Raw genomic sequence first — 20,659 nt, 5'->3', positions numbered from 1 at the left:
CATTTTGAGCATCTGTTTCTTAGGCATAAAAGCCTGTCCTGGAGAATGCTGTACTGGTTTCCTTGTCTGTAAAACTATTTTAGACTTTGTCTTGGATGCTCAAGTAGGCTTTATATAAAGTTGTGTAGGTCTGAAGACACCCTCAGAAGCCGATGCCTGCTCAGTGGCTCTGGACCCATCTGAGGGATTATTTTCCGAAGGACCAATACCTTGAGTATCCAGGGGCCTAGCTGTCTCCACACGGGAGTTGGAGGCGGCCTGTGGCTCTGAGGTAGCGGGAGTCAGGGGCTGCGAAAGTGCCTCACCGAGCACCGGCGAACCAGCAACTGGCCTAGAAGAGGCTTCGTTGTCGGTTTTGGAACTCGGATGCTTGTCCTTGTCTTTATCCTTGCGTTTTTTATGAATTCCGGTCGTCGGTTGTTCCGACGCCATTATGTAGAGTTAAATCTTCTGCCAAAATAATGAAAAGCAAAATCTTACCAACGCTTAATAGTGCGTTGGTTAAATCTAGCACAAAACCGACAACTAGCAACGTCGTGGTCAGGGCCTAGGGCAATGAATACAGTAAGAGTGGAAATCCTTATGAGGTATTTGCTTCCCACAAGAAATACAATTGTTAACTTTTTCTGACATCGGTCTGGAGCAAGAAAAAAGTTTCCTCAACGGGGTACTTAGCTTTATTGAAGACTTCGGATCTGAAATTCAATTTCGAAAATCTCACGAGTCGGCCGACCGGCACTTGCGAACTGCTTTTGCTTTGTTCACCACGCGGCAAGAAAGACTGAAGAAAATGGCGTAGGCTGCATCTTTTATACCCCTGGCGCACTGACGTCAGGGGAAGAGGCGACAGCAACTGACGTCGGACCAGAACTTTGGAATTCAGGCCGACTGTGGGTTGCCTGCCAGCAGGATAACCCAAGTGTAATGACTGCAACAGTGAAACACGACGAACATCCTGTTTTTCTTCCATTAACCTCTTCAATCCTAAAGCTTTCAACATGAACACAACTTTCTTTGACTTATGATCACAGCCCTCCCCCTTTCTACCTATGTAATGTTTTCACCGTCATACCTGCTCCAAGCAATCCTGTTTTCATGTGAGGCTGTGCTAAGATGATGTGAACCGGACTAAAGCCTCTCGCAAATGAAAATATTCATCTTCCACAACCTACATTAAATTAAAGAAAAAAGTAATAAATATAAAGAGCAAAAATAAAAACTGTTCTGTATTAACTACACATGTAAAAGACATCATGGAAGCAGCAGCTGCCCTACATTAAAACAGATTTCTACTTGCTCTCTCAATACAGATAAGCAACTTTACTTCCAATCTAAACTTTACAATAACAGCAAAATAATCATTAATTTCATTCTTACTAATATGGAACAAGGTTAACTGATGCTACCATTTTACATCTTAGGAGAGCTTTTGAATGTGTCACTCATATTACTACACAGTACATTTCTGACAAAGACTTTTCTGATTATATAAGAGATATTCCACACAGGGCTCAGAACTCATAATTAAATAATCTTCAGTGGGATCTACACATTGATAAAGCATTAACTGTGTTGTCTAAGCAGATGCCTTAGTTGTAACAAATGTACAAAAAACTTTTCACAGCCTATAAAACTCACTGCAAAAAATATTTTAGTCTAGAAAAGGTTATCCAATAAACTGAAAATCAAACCTACTAAGGTAACAATTTGTACTTTGGTACCCATACGTGCCAAGCTCTGAACTGTCAGTAACTGACTTGTGGAAATCCTCTTTCATTTGTTAACAAAGTAGCAGAGTCTGCATGTAGATTAAAACATATCCTTACAAACGCGCATGCAAAATCAAGTTGATAAAGTCCTAAATACAGGCTCATATACCTACTTAAAAAGAAGTCAGACAACCCATTAGCTGCCATGAAGGCACTCTGTTACATAGACCTTCTTAGAATTCAGTATTAAATGAACCAGCAGCATTGACTGCTTTACCACCAAACACTTGAAAATTAACTAATTTAATCTATTTTCTGCACAATTTAAAAACCCTCTATCTGGTGAATACAATATTAACACTATAGACCACAGTTTATCATGATTACTGACTGTCTTTTTCATCTCAACTGCATCATTACTGGTTGCTCTTTTCAAAAATTATGCTTTTCTAATACTGCAGATGTTAGAATGTTTGTATGCACTTCTCCATATTTGATAACTGCTACCTTTCTAACAGCATCACATACAGCTTGTTATTCTATTTTTTTTGTTTACGTCAGTATCTCTGACATATTAAACAAACAGCTCTGGCTTTGTTTCCGTACTTTTGAATGTGGTGTTCTTCTGCTAAGTGGTACAAGTTGTGACAGAAAAGACTCTTAGGGCCAGTGCACTACTAACTTGACTAAGAATAAATTCAAGGGAGCTGAACAATACAATCACTCTCAACAAAGGAGTTAAAAATCCAATACAAAGTATATAAGGCCAGCCAAATAAGAACACAGAATTAAAAGAAGAAAAAAAACATATTTACCATATCAGTTGACTTAAGATGACCCTCCTTTGTGTTTCTCTGGTTATGGTCATCTTACCCACCAACTTTCGGCAAAATTCAGAAAGATTCCCATACCACAGACATTACACATGCCTGTTTCAATGCATGTCATGATGTCACACATCAGACAAGTAGACCCATCCCCCAAGCCAAACATTTCACCCTCAACCACAATTTAACACTTTCTTGCACATGTGGAAAAAACAAGGAAGACAAACACACTGCATCACTTCCTTGACCAACAAGGAACTCCAACAGTGGAAGATGGAGGAGACAGACACACACACAAAGGGATGGACGGCTAGTACACTTGGTCCAACAAACAAGGTCTTCTTCAAACACCATCTGATATAGTACAATGTATTTGCTACATCTAGCACTGAACATCCATCATGATGGGTCCTTGGTTAAATCCCAAGCAGTGAGCACCAGGGTGGAATGAGCCAGTGGGCCAAACAAGAAAGAGCTAAGAAGGCTGAGGACCTACAGTAGTGACTTTCCAAAACAGGCCTGTTTCTCAAAGTCACAGCTGAGAAAGCAATGGTTAGCAAATGTGTGCATTGAAGACAATGTGGCTAAAGTAAATGTGTGTGCAATGGAGACATTTTAAAAGCATACACTACAGGCACCCATACCTCTAGTGGAGTGGGGGCTTTTCCCTCAATATTTCCTAATGGAACATCTGGTCTCATGATGCAGAGGGATAACGTCATTAGTGTCACCCAGAAGACCTGTGTTTAAGTAGCTGCACAGGTGTTGGAGAGAACGTTTGAGGGGATGATGGGAGTGACTGGCTGATGCTGGCTTAACCATTCAAGGAAAGGTCACCTAAAGCTTGGGAATCTCAGCACTGCAAAGCAGTACACTGCTTGGTTGGGATGTTGCTCAAGCATCAACCAAAGATGGTCACTGCAGAGCTTGCAAGACTGATGAGAGGTAGGAGGGATTAGGGCAGACTCCACAGCAGCAGTGTGATGCTGCACCAGTGTCATAGGTCTCCTCACTGGCTCTGGACATGGGTCAAGTTGAGCCTGGGGAGGAAGAGGAGGCTGGTCTGGTAGACCTGGTGAATGAGGAGAGGAGATAGAGACAGCTGAAGGGAGGCAGAGAAAAACATTTTTCAATGGGACATTACCTACTTGATCATGCAGATGGCAATCCACCTGAAAATGTAAGCTTTCTCATACAACACTTGAGATGATGGGAGTCATCCAGACTGTTGGCAGTTCTTTTTCTTTTGTTTCAGTCTAAGCAAAAATAAATAAATAAATAAATAAATAAACAGGTGGCAACGGGACTTCTAACAGGATAACGTGGGAGCCAACCTTGGAAGGAAGCATGACTTTGTTCTACGGTACATCCAAGCCCTGTAAAAGAAAAGATCAGACATAGTTCCCTACATAAAGAACCTACAATTCCAAAACCCTACACGCAGAGGTGAGAGGCATAAGAATTTCTTTCAAGAGGTGAACTTTAATGCTGATGACACAAGCAGGCTCAAACAGTAGACAGGTAAACCCACTAATCATAACATTCAGATTCCTTGGACCAAAAGAAGTTGTTCAAAGTAGAATGGAGATGCAGCTCTCCTGTAACAAGCTGCTGCTGGGCCGCAATACTCTGCTCAACAACATCACAATGCTCATGAACAGATGACACATTCACCTTAACAATAGAATACCTGAGGCCCAAACTATCCAAGTATCTTAGGGAGGTTAAGATAACTGGCAAGGTGATCAACTGTGTGTGTGTGTGTGTGTGTGTGTGGGGGGGGGGGGGGGGCGCAAATTAATATTCCAGCCAAACTATGGCCATGAAACTCTGACACTCAATCTGCTGGAATCAGGGACACTATGGAAAGAACAAGACATCATCCAATCACAGGGATATCGTTTATTGGAATAGGAATAGTTTCTTCTATGTTGAGTTTGAAACTCTGCCATTCCCTGCCAAGAAGGGAGCAATCAGAATGAATTTACGTATTTCTTCTGTGCAGTTTGCAATGGAATGTGTGGTTAGCAAGTAAAGTAGGAATGCACACAGAAACCTCCTGTGCCATGGAATGCAGAATGTGTCCACTACTTCCTCCTTGTCCTGCAGCAAAAAGCAGAAGAATGGGAGGACTGCACAGGTTCATAGGAGTGCCCCAGGCTAACAATTGTGACAAAGTTCAGTGGTCATGAATGTTTAATTGGTACTAATCCATCTCATAGGGTAAAGAATTCCTCAAATAAATCTTAGAGCTTCCACCAACTCTTGATGAAACCTTTTAACGATGTCTGGCTCATTGACAGAATGGTTATACATAGTCTATGTCAAATAAAGTTGCTCCACAAAAATAGATCATCAGGATTTCCAGAAACTGAGGTGTCTGCAAAAATTAGGCTTTGGGTCACAGCAGACCTGTGTACACATGGCAGAAAATGAAGACCCCCACCCCAGAACAGGAAAGTAACATACCCTCTTTCCTTACTGCAGATATATAACTGGTACACCTAAGGGAGGCTTTTTCTTTTGTGCCATGCTGGGAGAGAAGCTGTAGATAATGGAGGCCAGTAGCTGGCTAGCACTGCCTAGTCTCCAATGTTGTTGTGATGTATCTGTTCTACTGAATGACCAGAAGCCTTTTAAGACAGGCCAAGCAAACAGCATATTATCATAAAAAGGTTTGTATGAGAAGGCAAAGATTTAAGCACCCCGAACTTGGGGAGCGTCAGCAGTGAAGTGTAACCACTTCTGCTGCTGCTAGTTGTTCCACAAGTAAGCCACGCAATGGCTGACACTTGTATGGTCATTACTTCTGCAGTCAGTGGGGAAGCAGCACAGAATGGTGTACAAGATAAAGGGTCTGGCAATATCAATAAGCATGTCTGTGACTGATGCAGGATAGTGCAACTTTGATGAACTAGTAGTAGACTACTCTTAGACAAGGTAGATAATCATCCATTCAGAAAGTACTGTTGCGTACAGTTACCATAAATGTAGATGTTCGAGTGTATTCACTGTTGCAGTCATCACATTTGGTTATCTGCTTGCAGTAGCCCTCAGTCGGCCTGAATACCAAAGTCTTGGGTCCTGCGTCAGTTGCAGTCTCATCTTCCGTGACGTCAGGTAGTCAGGGGTATAAAGCATGCAGCAGACACCATTACATCAGTTTTTCTTGCCCCAGATGTCAGGTGCACCCCTAATGGGAAGCAATTAACTATATATATATATATATATATATATATATATATATATATATATATACACACACACACACACACACACACACAAGGTTACACCTCCAACAAAAAAGGAAATACACCAAAAAGCTTTTAAGCATAGCAAAGGAGAGTAAAGGTACAACCAAAAAAAGTCAGGGGGTTGGAGGGAGAGTAATCAAAACTGCAACAGTGAATACACTCGAACATCTACATTTATGGTAAGTGTACACAACTGTACTATGTTCTTCGTGTTTCACTGTTGCAGTCATGACATTTGGGTAGATTCCCAAAGCTAAGGATGAGAGGAGACATTTAGACAGCATTAGGATTAGCTATAAGGCCCTGCAAGACTGCAGTGGCAAAGCCAGCTCTGGATTTACAGAAAATTGGTAGATGGTAATGCTTGGTGAAAGTATGTACAGAACTCGGGTAGCAGCTTCTAGGATGTCCCTGGTAGGTACACCTCTGAAAAAGGCTGTAGAGGTAGATGCAGTCCCTGGTTGAATGGGGTCTAATCCCCTGTGGGATAGGTTTTCCATGGTGCTTATAGCAGAAATGAATGCAACGGCCTATCCATTTAGAAATGGTTTGCTTTGAAATAGCCTTCCTCTCTGCCCCTGCAGCAAATGCCACCAGCAGTTGTTCAGATTTCCTTTGAGGTTTGGTCCTGTCCAAATAAAATCTAAGTTGTCTGTGCACATCTAAGGAGTGGAGTATCCATTCCCCTTTGTTCTGTGGATTAGAAAAGAAGGTTGGCAAATGAATGGACTGATTAAGAGCCACACTGGATACCACCTTGGGCATGAATGAGGGATTGGTCCAGAGGGACACCCTGTCCGCATGAAAGATGATGAAAGGCTTCACTGCCATAAGGGCCTGTAGTTCAGATACCCTTCTTGCTGAAGTAATTGCTAAAAGAAAGGCCGTTTTCCAAGAAAGAACTTTTAACTCTGCACTTGCAGCTGGCTCAAAAGGAGGAAGAGTGAGTTTTTCCAATACAAAGGTCCCAGGCTGGAGTTGGGGCTCTCCTGGGTGGTCTTAAATTTTTGGCCCCTCTGAGGAACTGCTTGAGCAGTGGATGAGAGAAGAGGGTGGTTCTGTGTTGTAATGAGCTGAAATGGCTGAGGCGTGAATTCTGATGGAGGAAAAAGAAAGGCCCTTGTGAAGCATCTCAGTTAAGTACTGAAAAATCTGAGGTAAATTGGTCGCTGCTGTGCCAATCCTTTGAGTTTGGTTCCAGGCACAGAATCTTTTCTACTTTTCAGCATAAGATTTTCTAGTACTAGGTCTCCTTGCCTCCAAAATGACATCCAACACTTGTTTGCTGAGGGATAGTAATGGAGAGATTAGGAAATTAGCCAGGGTCAGGGTTTGAAGCTGAGGGTACAGATTCTGGCTCTCCTGCTGTGACAGCAGGGTAGGGGTCTGAGGCAGGTGCCATGGAGCCAGCAGTGACAAACTGTGCAAGAGGAGATACACCAGTGTTGGCATGGCCAGTCTGGTGCAATCAGTATAGTCCTTGGTTTGTCCTATTTGAACTGTAGTAGTACTTTGGAGAGAAGAGGCAGAGGGGGAAAGGTATAAACTGATAGATTTTTCCAGTTGAAGAACAGAGCATCCACTTTCCAAGCTTGGGTTTGTGGGGAGTCTTTGTGCAGAATTTGTCCAATTGGTAATTCAGGGGGGAGGCAAACAGGTATATATCTGGGCACCAAAATCACACAAGGAATGCTGAGAACAAATCACTTTATGACGCAAAGCTTTCGGGTATAAACCCTTTCTCAATACTAAATACATACATTTACACAAAGCAACTGCTTTTATACAGGCCTAGTAGTCATGTGACTGCAGCCAAAGTCACATGACCTATTCAAATGTGCAATTTAAAAAATTATTTAAAGAAACATACTGCAAAAAAGCATTTGTCAAAAAAGCATTTGTCAATAAAAAAATGGTTACACATATGCATATATATGATCAAATTTCATAACAATATAAATCTAATTCTAGCACATAAATATACTTAATCATAAGAATATAAAAATATAAAAAATATAAAAATGTATATATATACCTATATGTTTAATACAAACTCTAGAAACATTAAAACATAGGTGTACACATACATGTACACAACAAATGCACACATTAACATCAATGTATAAACATACTAATGTGCACAAGTTAATAAAAACATCATTTCAACCTACGTTGTAATCCAACAAGAATGGGTTTAATGCTTACTGTACTGTTAAGGCCAGGAGGACTATCAGCTCCCAAACGTACTATCCATTGATATTCTTTAGTTTCAAGAAAATTATTAATATCACCACATCTAAGTGAGGGAATCACCAAATCAATAACTCTAAATCTAAATGTATGTCTGTCCCCACAAGTCTCAATATGCTTATACAAGGCATTCTGAGTATACTGCCTCCTGATTTCCGACTTGTGTTCAATAATCCTGTCCTTGAGTCTACGTGTAGTCTTACCAATGTAGTATGCAGGACATACAGAACATGATGCCATGTACACCACATTGGTAGTAGTACAAGTAGCTCTTACAGAAAATGTGTATGTATGATGTGTGATCGTATGCACATAACTATTAGATTCCACATATCTGATCAAGTCTGAACAACAGGAGCAGTTTAGACATGCATATGTACCAAAATTAAATGTAGAGTAGATGGGTCTATCAAAGCATAAATTCAAGGAAGGGCGGAAATCTTTGTAGCATAACATACTTTTGAGGGTTTTCATATTCCTAAAGCTGAAGAATGGCTTATCACTTAACAATTTTGTAAGCTCAGGGGAAGCCATTAAAATAGGCCAATACTTATAGATAGTGCGTTTAACAAGAGAAACCTTACTTGCAAAACCAGTCACATATCTAAATCTTTGCACAGTAGAGTTTACAACTTGATTTATCACAACATCAGGGTTCGTAAGATTATAATTCCTGAAATATGGGGCATATAATGAATGCCTATTATTAGATACCTGATTCTTCATCTCATTTAAAATAGACAATGCATAACCACAATCAACAAAATCCTTAAATGTGTCATTTAACTGTTCATTGAAGACAATGTCATCTGTGTTGAGCCTACTCACTCTAATGAACTGAGACTTAATCACACCTCGAAGACATAGGGCATGCATGCTGTCCGCATGCACATATCTACCCACATATGTCTCCTTCTTAAAACAGAAGTGCCCAATATTCCATCCTTGCAAAAAATGTTAACATCAAGGAAGGAAGCCTCTTTACTAGTAATGGTCGACTTAAACTTCAAAAACGATGTCGTGTTATTCAAGTGTACAAGATATTCTTCTAAACTGTCCCTAGATCCATTCCAAATTAAAAAACAATCATCAACAAACCGTTGATAGAACACAACCCGTGTGTCAAAAAAATTTTTTCCATCATGTAAATTATCTAATTCCCACTGATGCAGTACAAGATTTGCATATGTATTGGCCACGGGGGTGCCCATGGCGACCCCGTTGACCTGCAAATACGGTTGTTGATTGAAAATAAAAACATTATGGCTAAGTACTAGGTCCAACAATTGACATATATTTTGAATAGAATCACTTACTAAAGATTTTCAGTAGTCAAAAACTTCCTGATGGACTCTATGCCATACGAATTAGGGATAACAGTAAACAACGATACAATGTCTAAGGTAACAAATAGAAAATCATTCAGATTACACGGTTTACTGTAATACCACTTTGAAAGTTTGGAGAGAAAATCACCAGTTGCTTTGTGTAAATGTATGTATTTAGTATTGAGAAAGGGTTTATACCCGAAAGCTTTGCGTCATAAAGTGATTTGTTCTCAGCATTCCTTGTGTGATTTTGGATCTTTTTGCAGTTTGTCTTTCTACCATATATCTGGGCACCCCCATTTGTTTATCAACATGTTGAAAATTTTTGGTTCCAGTTTCCACTCATGTGGGTCGATGAGATTTCTGCTGAGTTCATCTGCCAGTGTATTTAGTTTTCCTGGCAGGAATTGAGCCTGTAGATGCACTTGGTATCTCAAGGCTGTGTATCACAGAGCCATGGCTAGTCTGCAGAGGGGGTAAGAATGGGTACCCCCCTGCTTGTTTATGTACCACATAACAGTGGTGTTGTCCGTCCTTACTATTAATTGTCCTGGAAGAATGTGGTCCTTGAAGGCTGTCCAAGCATTCTGTACAGCTAACATTTCTTTTTGTTTGATATGCAGGTGCATTTGGCCTGAATGCACTTCTCTGCAAGATGAGCCCCCCCCCCCCCAATGCATAGTCTGACGAGTCTGTTGTTAGGGTTTGGGCGGCAGGGGGGGGGGGTAGAGTGAATGGTAGTTCCTTGTTCTGGTGGCAGGCCTTTGCCCACCAAAGGAACTCTAGCTGTAGGCAAGGTATGATAGGGATCATTGCTTCTAGATCCTGAGAATGTTGGCACCATAGGCTTTTTAGATATCACTGTAGTTTCCTCATATGCAGTCTTGCACTTGGAATTAGCAGAATGCAGGAGGTCATGAACCACAAGGCTTGCAGCATTTGCTTTGCAGATAGCAGGGTTTTTGTGGCCATTAGTTTGAAGTAAGTTGTCAAATGAATTTGTTTCTCTGGCGTGAGGAAAGCCACCTGGGAAGTTGTGTTCAAGCTTGCTCCCAGGAATATAATTTGTTGACAGGGTACTAGATGTGAGTTCTTTTCAAACAGTTTGCATAGATTTAGCTTTTTCCTCCATCTTTTTAAGAACTTATTCTGTTTTGTTGCCAAACAGGCGGTCCTGATTTAAGGGAGCATCCAGCAATTTAGCTTTCACATGATCTGGCAAAGATTGCTCCTTAAGCCAAGCATGTCTTCTAAGTACAGACCCAGTGACAGCAGCCCTGGAAGATACCTCTAGTGAATCAAAACCACATTGCAAAGTACGCTTTCCAACCTGTTCAGCAGAATGCATTAAATCCTGTAAATCCTTATGTTCACCACAGTCAGGAATCAACATCATTTTCTGTTTAAGCAATCCAATAATATGCTGTTGATACTTTATCATATAAAACTGGCAGTTTAAGGCCCTAATGGCCAAAGTTGCTTACCCCATCTATCCAGCGCCCTGCAGTCTCTATCACAGGGGGTAGGATTTTTGGCAGTAGTAGCCTTGATGCCCTTGGGTCCCTGTGAAATGGTCTCAGGATCTGCAGTAGGATTTTTAAAAAGGAACTTGTGAGAGTTATGAACCCTGTAATATCTATCAGGTTTTCTGGGAGCAGGAGGTAAAGGATCAGAGGCCAAACTAGATTCAGAAAAGGCATTATCAACAATGTCTAGTACAGGAGGGATAGCTAAAGGCCTGTGCTGGGGCAGGAGTAAGAAATCTCTAAGCCTCTTTTTAGACTCAGAGTAATCCTGGCTTTCCCAGCGAAAGTGCTCCCTAAGAGTATGCAGGATTTCACCAAAAGAGAAATCCTCTGGGGGGGAAGCAGAGGGACTAGAGTCCCCTGCATCAGAATCCTCATAGGTAGATAAGGGTAAATCCTGGTCCTCAGAGGAAACAGACATTTCAGAATCCTGGTCAGATGTATCATAAGCAAATTCAGTCCTAGATCTCTTAAGAGGGGGGAAGGTTGGCTTCCCCTGATTAAAATAATAAGGTATTTAGCCATTCTTATCTGTTTTTTAGGCATAGAGGCCTGACCATGCAGTCTGGGCGTCAGTTTTCTAGGCATAGTTCGAGTTTTAATCCTTGAAGAAGAAGATGGCTTTGGTTTAATATGCACGTCAGTAGGCCTGAATACACCCTCAGAGGCCGGTGCCTGCACAGTGGCTCCGGACCCATCCAAGGTAGAGACATCCGCAGGTTCCACAGTTGAAGCATCTTGCGACATACCGGACTCCGAATGGGTCTCAGTAGAGGCCTGCGAATCTGAAGTAGCAGGTATCAGGGGCTGCGAAAGCGCCTCAATGAGTACCAGCGAACTGGCAACTGGCTTAAGAAAAGCGTCATCTTTGTGTTTTTTTGCGGAATGTTGGTAGTCGGATGGCTTACCGAAGATATATCTGGATAATTGAACTGAGTACCAAAATATTTAGAAGCGTAAATATACTGACAACGAATAGTTTGTTGCTTAAATAAGGCACAAAACTGACAGGGAGGTATGTTGTGGTCTGGGCCTAGGCAAGGAACGCAGTACGAATGAAAATCTTTGTGAGGTATTTGCTTTCCACAGGAAATAACAATTAATGACTTTTACTGACATCGGTTTAGAGCAAGAAAAAGTTTCCCCAATGGGGTACTTAGCTTTAGTTGAAGACTTTGGTTCTGAAACTCGGAAACAAAAATTTCAAGAGTCGGCTGACCGGCACTTGTGAACTGATTCTGCTTCGGGCACCGCACCGCAAAAAAGACTGATGTAATGGCGTTGGCTGCATGCTTTATACCCCTACCTGATGTCACAGAAGATGAGACAGCAACAGACGCTGAAAAAAATGTCCAAAAGTAGACCAGACAAACTCCATACTACTGTATTTGTTATACTTTATTTGTCTCAAAACAAATTCTTGCCAAACAGTTAATTCTTTCAGAGCTATTTCAATTCTATTATAACACAGCTAGACAGATGAATAGACTAAGGCACACACAGCCTAAAACGTCACTAATGAATGAAACATACTGTCCAGTTTATATACTCTTTTCTACCAATGTTATTTTTAATGTCCTTGTGACATATTCTTCTGGTTTCTGTCTGTGTCATGAAAAAGTCCATGGTTATTTAATGCTCTTTTTTGGTCCTTGCTGTATCTGAAGACTTCACAAAGTTTCTCCAAGTCATCTTTGCATCACTTGACCTGTTTGTATTTTATTTATTTATTTATTTCTGCGTCTTAAAGCCAAGAAAGTCAACTTCTTTTTTTTTTCTATAATAGGATGCATTTACAGTAATGTCCACAGCCATATGTTATTAATATCTAAGCTGAACATAACTGTTCTTGCAAAGCAAGCATATTATTTTGAAAACTGTTGTTTGGCCTTGCATATTTTCTTTCACTGTACACACAGTATATTGGGGAAAAAACATTTTAATTTACACAATATCTATCAATTCCCACTTTTTGTATTTAAGACCCATGAAAATTGTAAGACAGTTTACAACAGAATATGATCTGCAGTACTTTGAATCCCTTGGTCTGTTGCAACATAAGAATCCCTTGCATTCAATGCTATTTTTTTTTAAAGAGTGTTACATTACCAATGGCTGTGACTTGATTAATACTTTTATTAACACAAATCTTGTAATGTCGATAAGAGCAATTAATGCGGAAATTATAGTACCCCACCATAGACACATAGCCGTTATTACTTATTATAGTACCCCACCATAGACACATAGCCGTTATTACTTATTATAGTACCCCACCATAGACACATAGCCGTTATTACTTATCTATTTTTAACTGTTTTTATGCTTCCTTAAGCAAGTTGTTAGCCTTGCAGTTACACACAAGCATTTCAAAATCTTGTCAAGTTAACCCTTGCTTTACAAGGCAAAACCTTGTATTAGAAACAAGCATATTATTGCTTTGGGATGCTTTGTATGGATTTTTATTAGCTGAAAAATGCTATTTGTCTAAGTTTTAATGGCTCTGTACTTTACTACCTGTATGTACTGCTGTGTATTATTACCCGGATGGCAGTTGCACCAGTTTAACTAATGATGTTTTTGCTATACTAGTTTGTTTATAAGACTGTTTGCTGTTATATTTTATGTAAGACATTGTTTTGAAAATATGACAATTAGTGTCAATGTTTTTTACCAGTATTTATTCTGTTTGCTGTATGCATAAGCTGCCTTTGGAGACATACTGTACTTTTAATGTGTGTTTGTGTGTGTGTGTGTGTGTGTGTGTGTGCGTGCGTGCGTGTGGGGGGGGGGGGGGTTGACCCTCTCTTGTTACTATAGAACCTTTTGTCATAGGTACTGCCTTAAATGTTATTTCATTTCCAGACGTAGATGTGGACTTGCATACCCAACATTTAATTGCATTGTTTATTTGTATTAACTTTAACTTTACACTGTATCAGTATTAACTTTATCTGTATGGCTGTAGGTTATTTATGTGTTTATTTTGAATCCTTCCTGGCTTATCAAACCAGTAAAGTCACCTTTGTTTAATTAACATTGAGTTTTGCATACTAACACTGTCTTCCATTGCTTTAAAAGATCCCTGTACTTTGCTGCCAACTGATAACCTGTATTTTGTTAATTTATTGCTTTGCCTGCCATGATCTGGTATTTCATAGGGTATACTTTATTTTTCTGTATCCCTCTGTGTTTGTTCGTGTGACTGATTGTCCCTTAACGTATTTTCTTTATCTTGATTTCTTTCCCTATTTTTGGGTTTGAAGAAGTACTATTATCTGCACAGATAACCTTTTGTATTTGACTTTTCTTTCATTTTTTGTAATATGGACAACTCTGTTTAATGTGACCTATTTTCTTACAAGTAAAAACACATTACCTGTTTTTCTGAACTTTGTTATGTATCTGTCTGTAACCCTGGTGGAACAAAAGCTGCTCGTGTTCCCCCTGTGTTTGTTTTATTTAAGACCATGTAGTACATCCCCTTCCTTTCACCATGTAGTCTACAAGCTGTTTGTGTACATTTCCTATTTGCATCTGCAATACTGCTTACTTTTTTATCAGACCATGTATTCCATCCCCTTCCTTTCACCATGTAGTCTACAAGCTGTTTGTGTACATTTGCTATGTGCATCTGCAATACTGCATACTTTTTTAAACTGTCTAGCACTCTGGCTTAATCTCTGAGTCTGTATCTGTCTGTCAGGCAGAAACTGATTTTTAAAGCCACATATACATTTTGCAGAATGTCATTAACCGTCTGACGGAATTGCTTTAACATAACATTTTGCCTGACTAAAACATTATTTTGTTTTTTTCTGTCATACTATTTAGACTGTAAAACAGTTACACGAGTCTAGACACTCACCTGTTTCAGCTGCTTGCTTTGCCATTTGCCAAAGCATTTACTGTAGCCTTTCCTGTATATTTTTTGTGTGCCTTGATTTTGATTGACAATACTAAACATTCCCTGTAAATCATTTTGGGAATTAATGCCCATAACTCTCATACTGGAGCATGTTTTAGGGGTTTGTCAACACTGTTGATGATTCCCCTTCTGACCCAAACTGGCATGTGTAAATGCAAAAAAATTTAAATAAAGCATTACTTGAAATAGACCACACTGTGTATGTCAACCATTGTTTAAATGTCAACATTTTTTTTTGTCTTGCCTATGAGGCAGAATCTGTAATAAACAAAACTATTGAGATATATCAGCAGGAGAAATAACTTATTTCTGCTGAACCTTGCCCAATGTAAACCTTGCTGGGCTTCCTGTAACTGTCTTGTCAGATTAACCTCTGTAGTTTGTGCCCTTAGTAAATGTTGTCGGGCTCTGATTGTAACGTTAAACCAGAAATGTCATTATGTAAAGTCTGAATGCTATGCTGAGTCTGTTCCTCTAAATGACATTGACCGTTCGATTCTCAGTTAGAGCGTCTTCTGTGTGGCGACATGCGTGAATGGGCATTCCTTCATTGAAGGTTGTGCGTTAGGCCCGGCAAGTCAGCACGTCAAAATCTACTGCCAATCATTAGAGTACAGGAGTTCCGTTGTGGCAACCCCTAACCGGGAAAAGCCGAAAGAAACAAACAAACTACTGTCTCTAGGGAAATTTTGAAAAGCTGTGAAAACCTTTTCTTTAAAAGGTTAATATTGATAGCACACTATACTATGTTAGACCTTTCTTCTGTTTGTGCATTTGCAATACTTACTATAAATAAATTTTTTACGTAGTCTATTACATTACTGACAATAATTACATACACTTGTACTGTATGAGATTTAGGTTACTGCAGAAGGTACATTTAACTGTTGTATATGTGAAGAACTAACAACGCTAGAATCAAACAGATTGTTTATCAGAATAGGATATATGTCATGGTATGGCTTACATACTAGAGTCCCGTGACAAGATAGACAGAAGTTTGGAAAGTTACTTTTACATAAAAAACAGTCTTTATAAATTGCTTTACATTTTGTGTATGGATTATAGGCATTTATACATTTACAAACACAACTGTTATCTAATGTCTGAACATCAAACATTTTAGATTTACATTTTATGTCTAACACAATAGGTTTAAACCATGTAAATTTATATATATAATATGTGGGCACTGTAAAGTTAACTTTTAGTTATGTACTTACCATAACTTCGGATGTATGGGATCCATCTCGCCTACATTCATGACAGATGGGTTCGGAGCCGATCCATCGGCTCCGACTCGGCAACTAATACACTAGCACGAAGTCTCTCATTGGCTGGGCTACTCCCTATCCCAGGATGCACTACACCTGCTTCCCCAGATCTTGTTTGTTCGCTTTCATACATCCATGCAAACACAGAAAAACTAGTAGTCACAATAACCAACTAAAGTTCTTCAAGAAAGAACGCCAAGAAAAGAGGGACTACAGCTCCTCTAAATCCAAAAAGGAAGGGGGAAGGAGGGTGGGTACTTATGAATGTAGGCGAGATGGATCCCATACATCCGAAGTTATGGTAAGTACATAACTAAAAGATGTAATGGGATCCTATCTCGCCTACATTCATGACAGATGGGACAGCGTCCCTAGCACCTACATCCCGGGTGGCTCATTGGAAAACACTCCTGAGAACTGTGGAACCAAAGGAAGCTCTGCCTTGAGAAACCACATCCAATTTGTAATGAGAAATGAAAGTGTGCGGAGAAGTCCAGGTTGCTGCAGCACAAATATCATCTATTGATAACTTGGAGTGAAAAGCTACGGAAGTAGCCATTGCCCTGGTAGAATGAGCCTTGACTGGAAAGGAGAGGTCTTTGTTAGCTTGTGAATAAATAAAAATGATGCAATCTTTAATCCATTTAGATATGGAGGTTTTTGTTACTGGTTGACCCAATTTGTTCGCTGCAAAGGAAACAAACAATTGATTAGATTTCCGCGTTTGAGCGGTTCTCTTCAAATAAAAACGCAGTTGTCTATGTACGTCCAATTGATGCAAAGTATATTCTGCATTATTAGAGAATTCTGGGAAAAAGACAGGGAGTTCTATAGTTTGTTGCATACAGAAAGAGGAGGCCACTTTTGGTATAAATGCAGGGTTTAATTTCAATGAAACTCTATGCTTGTGAAAAATCAAATAGGGAGGATCAGAACAAAGAGCCTGAAGTTCTGAAACTCGCCTGGCAGACGTTATGGCTACTAAAAAGGCCGTTTTCCAAGACAGAAATTTTAAATCACAGGTAGCAGCTGGTTCGAAGGGACGGGCAGTTAGGGCAGCAAGAACCATATTCAAATCCCACGGGGGACAGGATGAGATAAAGGAGGCCTCAGGAGCCAAGCCCCTTTAAGGAAAGCCTTACAAAGTTTGTGAGACATCAATGAAGGTTCAAATGAAGCATGAAAATTAGAAATGGCCGCTAGCTGAACCTTAATGGTAGAAACTGAAGAGCCCGACTGAAAAAGAGAGGCCAGAAATTTCAGAACCTCCACAACTGGTGCAGTGAGAGGATCTATACCCCGTTCTTGAGCCCAGAAAGCAAACCTTTTCCATTTACTGGAATAAAGTTTGATGGTGGAAGGTTTATGAGAAGAAGACAGTATGTGGACCACGTCCGGGGAAAGAGCATTGTCTCGGAATAAGGATGGAAGTGGAGTAACCATGCTGCCAACTTCAGGGACCTGAGAGACGGATGAAGCCGTCCTGACTGATGAGTCAACAGGTCTGGCACCGGATCCAGAAACCATGGACCTTCTATCGCATGCCTCCGTAGGAAAGGAAACCAAACTTGACGAGGCCAGTGCGGGGCAATCAAAATCATCTCGCTCTCCATGTAAATGGCCTTCTGTATCACCCTCGGTAAGAGGGGGAACGGAGCCAAGGCGTAGAGAAGACCGGGGGGCCAAATGTGAGTCAGAGCGTCCCTGGGAGTCTGTCCCTGAGAAGGGAACAGTGTGAAGAACTCTCTGCATTTCGCATTGTGAGGGCTGGCAAACAGGTCGCAGCAAGGATGACCCCATCTGTCGAAGATTTTCGCAGCTATACCCTGGTTGAGGGACCATTCGTGGGGTAAAAGAATGGTCCTGCTTAATCTGTCCGCAATCACATTGGATTTCCCCGGTATGTGCGTTGCCATTAGAAAGCGGTTGGTAGCTACCGCCCAGTGCCAAAGTCTCATGGCTTCTCTGCATAGTGGGTAAGACCTGGTTCCACCTTGCTTGTTTATGTACCATACCACCGACATGTTGTCGGATAGGACAGCAATCGGGCCCTGTGGGAGAGCGTGATGGAGAGCTTGGAGTACCAGTAGTACCGCTCTCATCTCCAGGACATTGATATGCAAATGCGTTTCCTGGATCTGCCATGTGCCTTGGACCGACCTGTCCAGGTAATGACCCCCCCCCACCCTACCTGGGAGGCGTCCGTAGTCACAGTGGCAACGGGACGTTGTGGTATAAAGGGTCACCCCTGGTCAAGATTTGATTGGAGAAGCCACCAATGCAGATCTCGACGGCAACTTTCTGTGATTATGATTAAGTGGTTCAAGGGAAGTTCCTGATAAGACCATTGAACCGACAGTAGCCATTGTAAAATTTGCATATGAAGTCTGGCCAAGGGAACCAAAAGTATGGTCGACGCCATCGAGCCCAACAGTTGTAGGATCCGATGGGCCGGAGCTCTTTGTAGAGGGAGACAGGATTTGACTTGATCTTGTAACACCTGAATTCTTGCTGCCGGTAAAAAGGCGCGCATTCTTTTTGTGTCTAAGTCTGCACCTATGAAAGTAATACGCTGAGATGGCTGTAGTACAGATTTTTGCAAATTGAACGTGATCCCCAAGAAACGGCCCAAGGTGAACGTGGCTCTGAGCGCTTGGAGTAGTAGATGCTCGGAGGTGGCAGTAAGGAGCCAGTCGTCTAGATAAGGAAACACCTGGAATCCCAGACTTCTCAGGTGAGCAGTTACCACTGCCAGACACTTGGTGAACACCCTGGGGGCTGTGGTGAGACCAAAGGGCAGTGCTCGGAATTGAAAATGACTGACTCCGAGGCGAGCGTAAATGTCTCCTGGACTCTTGAGCTATGGGAATGTGATAGTAAGCGTCCTGGAGATCTATGGAGCACATCCATGCATCTTTTTCCAGCAAAGGAAGAATAGATTGAAGAGTGACCATTCGGAATTTGGACTTCTTCATGAAACGATTCAATGAACTGAGGTCCAAAATGGGCCTGAAGTCCCCTGTCTTTTTTGGTACCAAAAATAATTTTGAGTAAGTTCCTAATCCGATCTGGTCGATGGGGACAGGCTGGATGGCTCTTTTTTCTAGCAGCTTTGAAACCTCTAATGCTGCTTGATCCCGCTGACTGGGTGGTACGTCCGGGATTTCCCTTAAAGAAAGGGGGGGTTTGTTGAAGGGGATGATATATCCTCCGGTAATGCGAAGCACCCACTGATCGCTTGTTATGGATTCCCAAGCTTGTGGGTGCGCCGCAAAGCGACCCCCGACTGGCTCCGGAGTTGCACAGTCGGGCAACAACTCAGGATCGCTGGTTGTATGAAGAACCACGAAAGGAATCGCGGTCTCCAGAGTTACGGGGGCTTCTGCCACCTCTGGGGCGGCGTCTTCCAAAATTCCCCCCCCCTCTGCCTCTGGAGGGGGAATCACTGGGTGGAGTAGGGAAAGACTTCTGAGATTTTTTAAACCACATTTTCCCTCCTCTCCCAGCCTTGGGGTAAGGCCTAGAAGGAGCGGAAAATCGGGCCCCAACGGCAGTCAAAGTCTTGCCCTCCTGCTCGCACCTAGTTAGTGTGTCCTTCACCTTGGGTCCAAACAAAGATGACCCATCAAAGGCGTCGTGAAGGAAGACTTGAAAGCCTCCGTAAACGAACACAAGTGTAACCAGGCTTGTCTCCTGAGGGCAACGCCTGTTCCCGCTGCTCTACTCGCCTTCGCCGCATACGAGATGAGCCTCATGGACGAGTTAACAATAGAAAAGAGGGTAGTCATCTGTGCGCCAACAGTCGGGGCCAGCGCCTCAGGTAGATTACCAACAAGAGAGTCATTTAGCTCTTTGAGAAGATCCCTTTGGAGCCTCGTAAAATGACACAAGTAGTTCAGCGACCGTAAGGTAAAGGCCGCTGAGGACAGGGTACGCTTCCCGTACCTATCCATACTCCTAGAATCCTTATTAGGAGGATGAATAGACATCGAAGCCTCTGCCACGTCCTGCTGTGTGGCAGAAGCCACCACCAAAGCATCTACAGGCACACCCTTTGTGAGAAACTCCTTCTGGGGGGGGGCTGAAAAAAATTTATTGGGCCTCGCAGGCACCGGTTCCACAGAATCAGGGTGTTCCCACACCCTTCGAGAAACCAATCAAGGAGTTCATCGAAGGGCGGAGACACCCAGGAGGTGGAAGGCTGGGCCCCAAAGGCCTTGAGGAAGACTGACTCCTCAGCTGAAGGGGTTTTGGCTTGCCAGTCACCTCTCTGTCTCAGAATCTCCAAGATATCTGAGAAGGAGATATCATCCGAAGATGATTTGGGGGAACCCCTCTGCGTCATCGAGGTCAGTATCCGATGTAATAGACTCATCTTGGGAGTCTACGTGTTTCCTCTTACACAATTTCTTCCGTGGGGGTTCGTCCGAAGCAGTTTCGGACGGACCACCCGGAAGAAGGGAACCCCCGATGGGGGTATCCCCAGGCCCTGGGGCCCCGCTGCCGGGGGGCTGCAACACAACAGAGGCACCAGTCTCCAAATCTAGGGACGGTGAGGTAGAA

At 41.9% G+C, this 20,659-nt stretch overlaps 1 protein-coding gene across 6 annotated transcripts in view; it reads right to left on the bottom strand.

The window, feature by feature from the left end:
• The window catches only part of ARHGEF1 (Rho guanine nucleotide exchange factor 1), a 3,019,431-nt gene that overhangs the window by 145,638 nt on the left and 2,853,134 nt on the right, over positions 1-20,659 (bottom strand). For all 6 annotated transcript variants that reach the window (XM_044080805.1, XM_044080809.1, XM_044080807.1 and 3 more), the window contains one exon: positions 1,073-1,168. In XM_044080805.1, coding sequence (XP_043936740.1) covers positions 1,109-1,168 — 60 coding nt within the window. In that variant the 3' untranslated portion in view covers positions 1,073-1,108. The remainder of the gene's footprint in view (positions 1-1,072; positions 1,169-20,659) is intronic.

Source organism: Protopterus annectens, chromosome 8.part0 (assembly GCF_019279795.1).
Source record: "Protopterus annectens isolate FY-2018-M chromosome 8.part0, PAN1.0, whole genome shotgun sequence".
Lineage (NCBI taxonomy): Eukaryota > Metazoa > Chordata > Ceratodontiformes > Protopteridae > Protopterus > Protopterus annectens.
The sequence above is the reverse complement of the archived record's forward strand: the minus strand, read 5'-3'. Positions and strand labels throughout refer to the sequence as shown.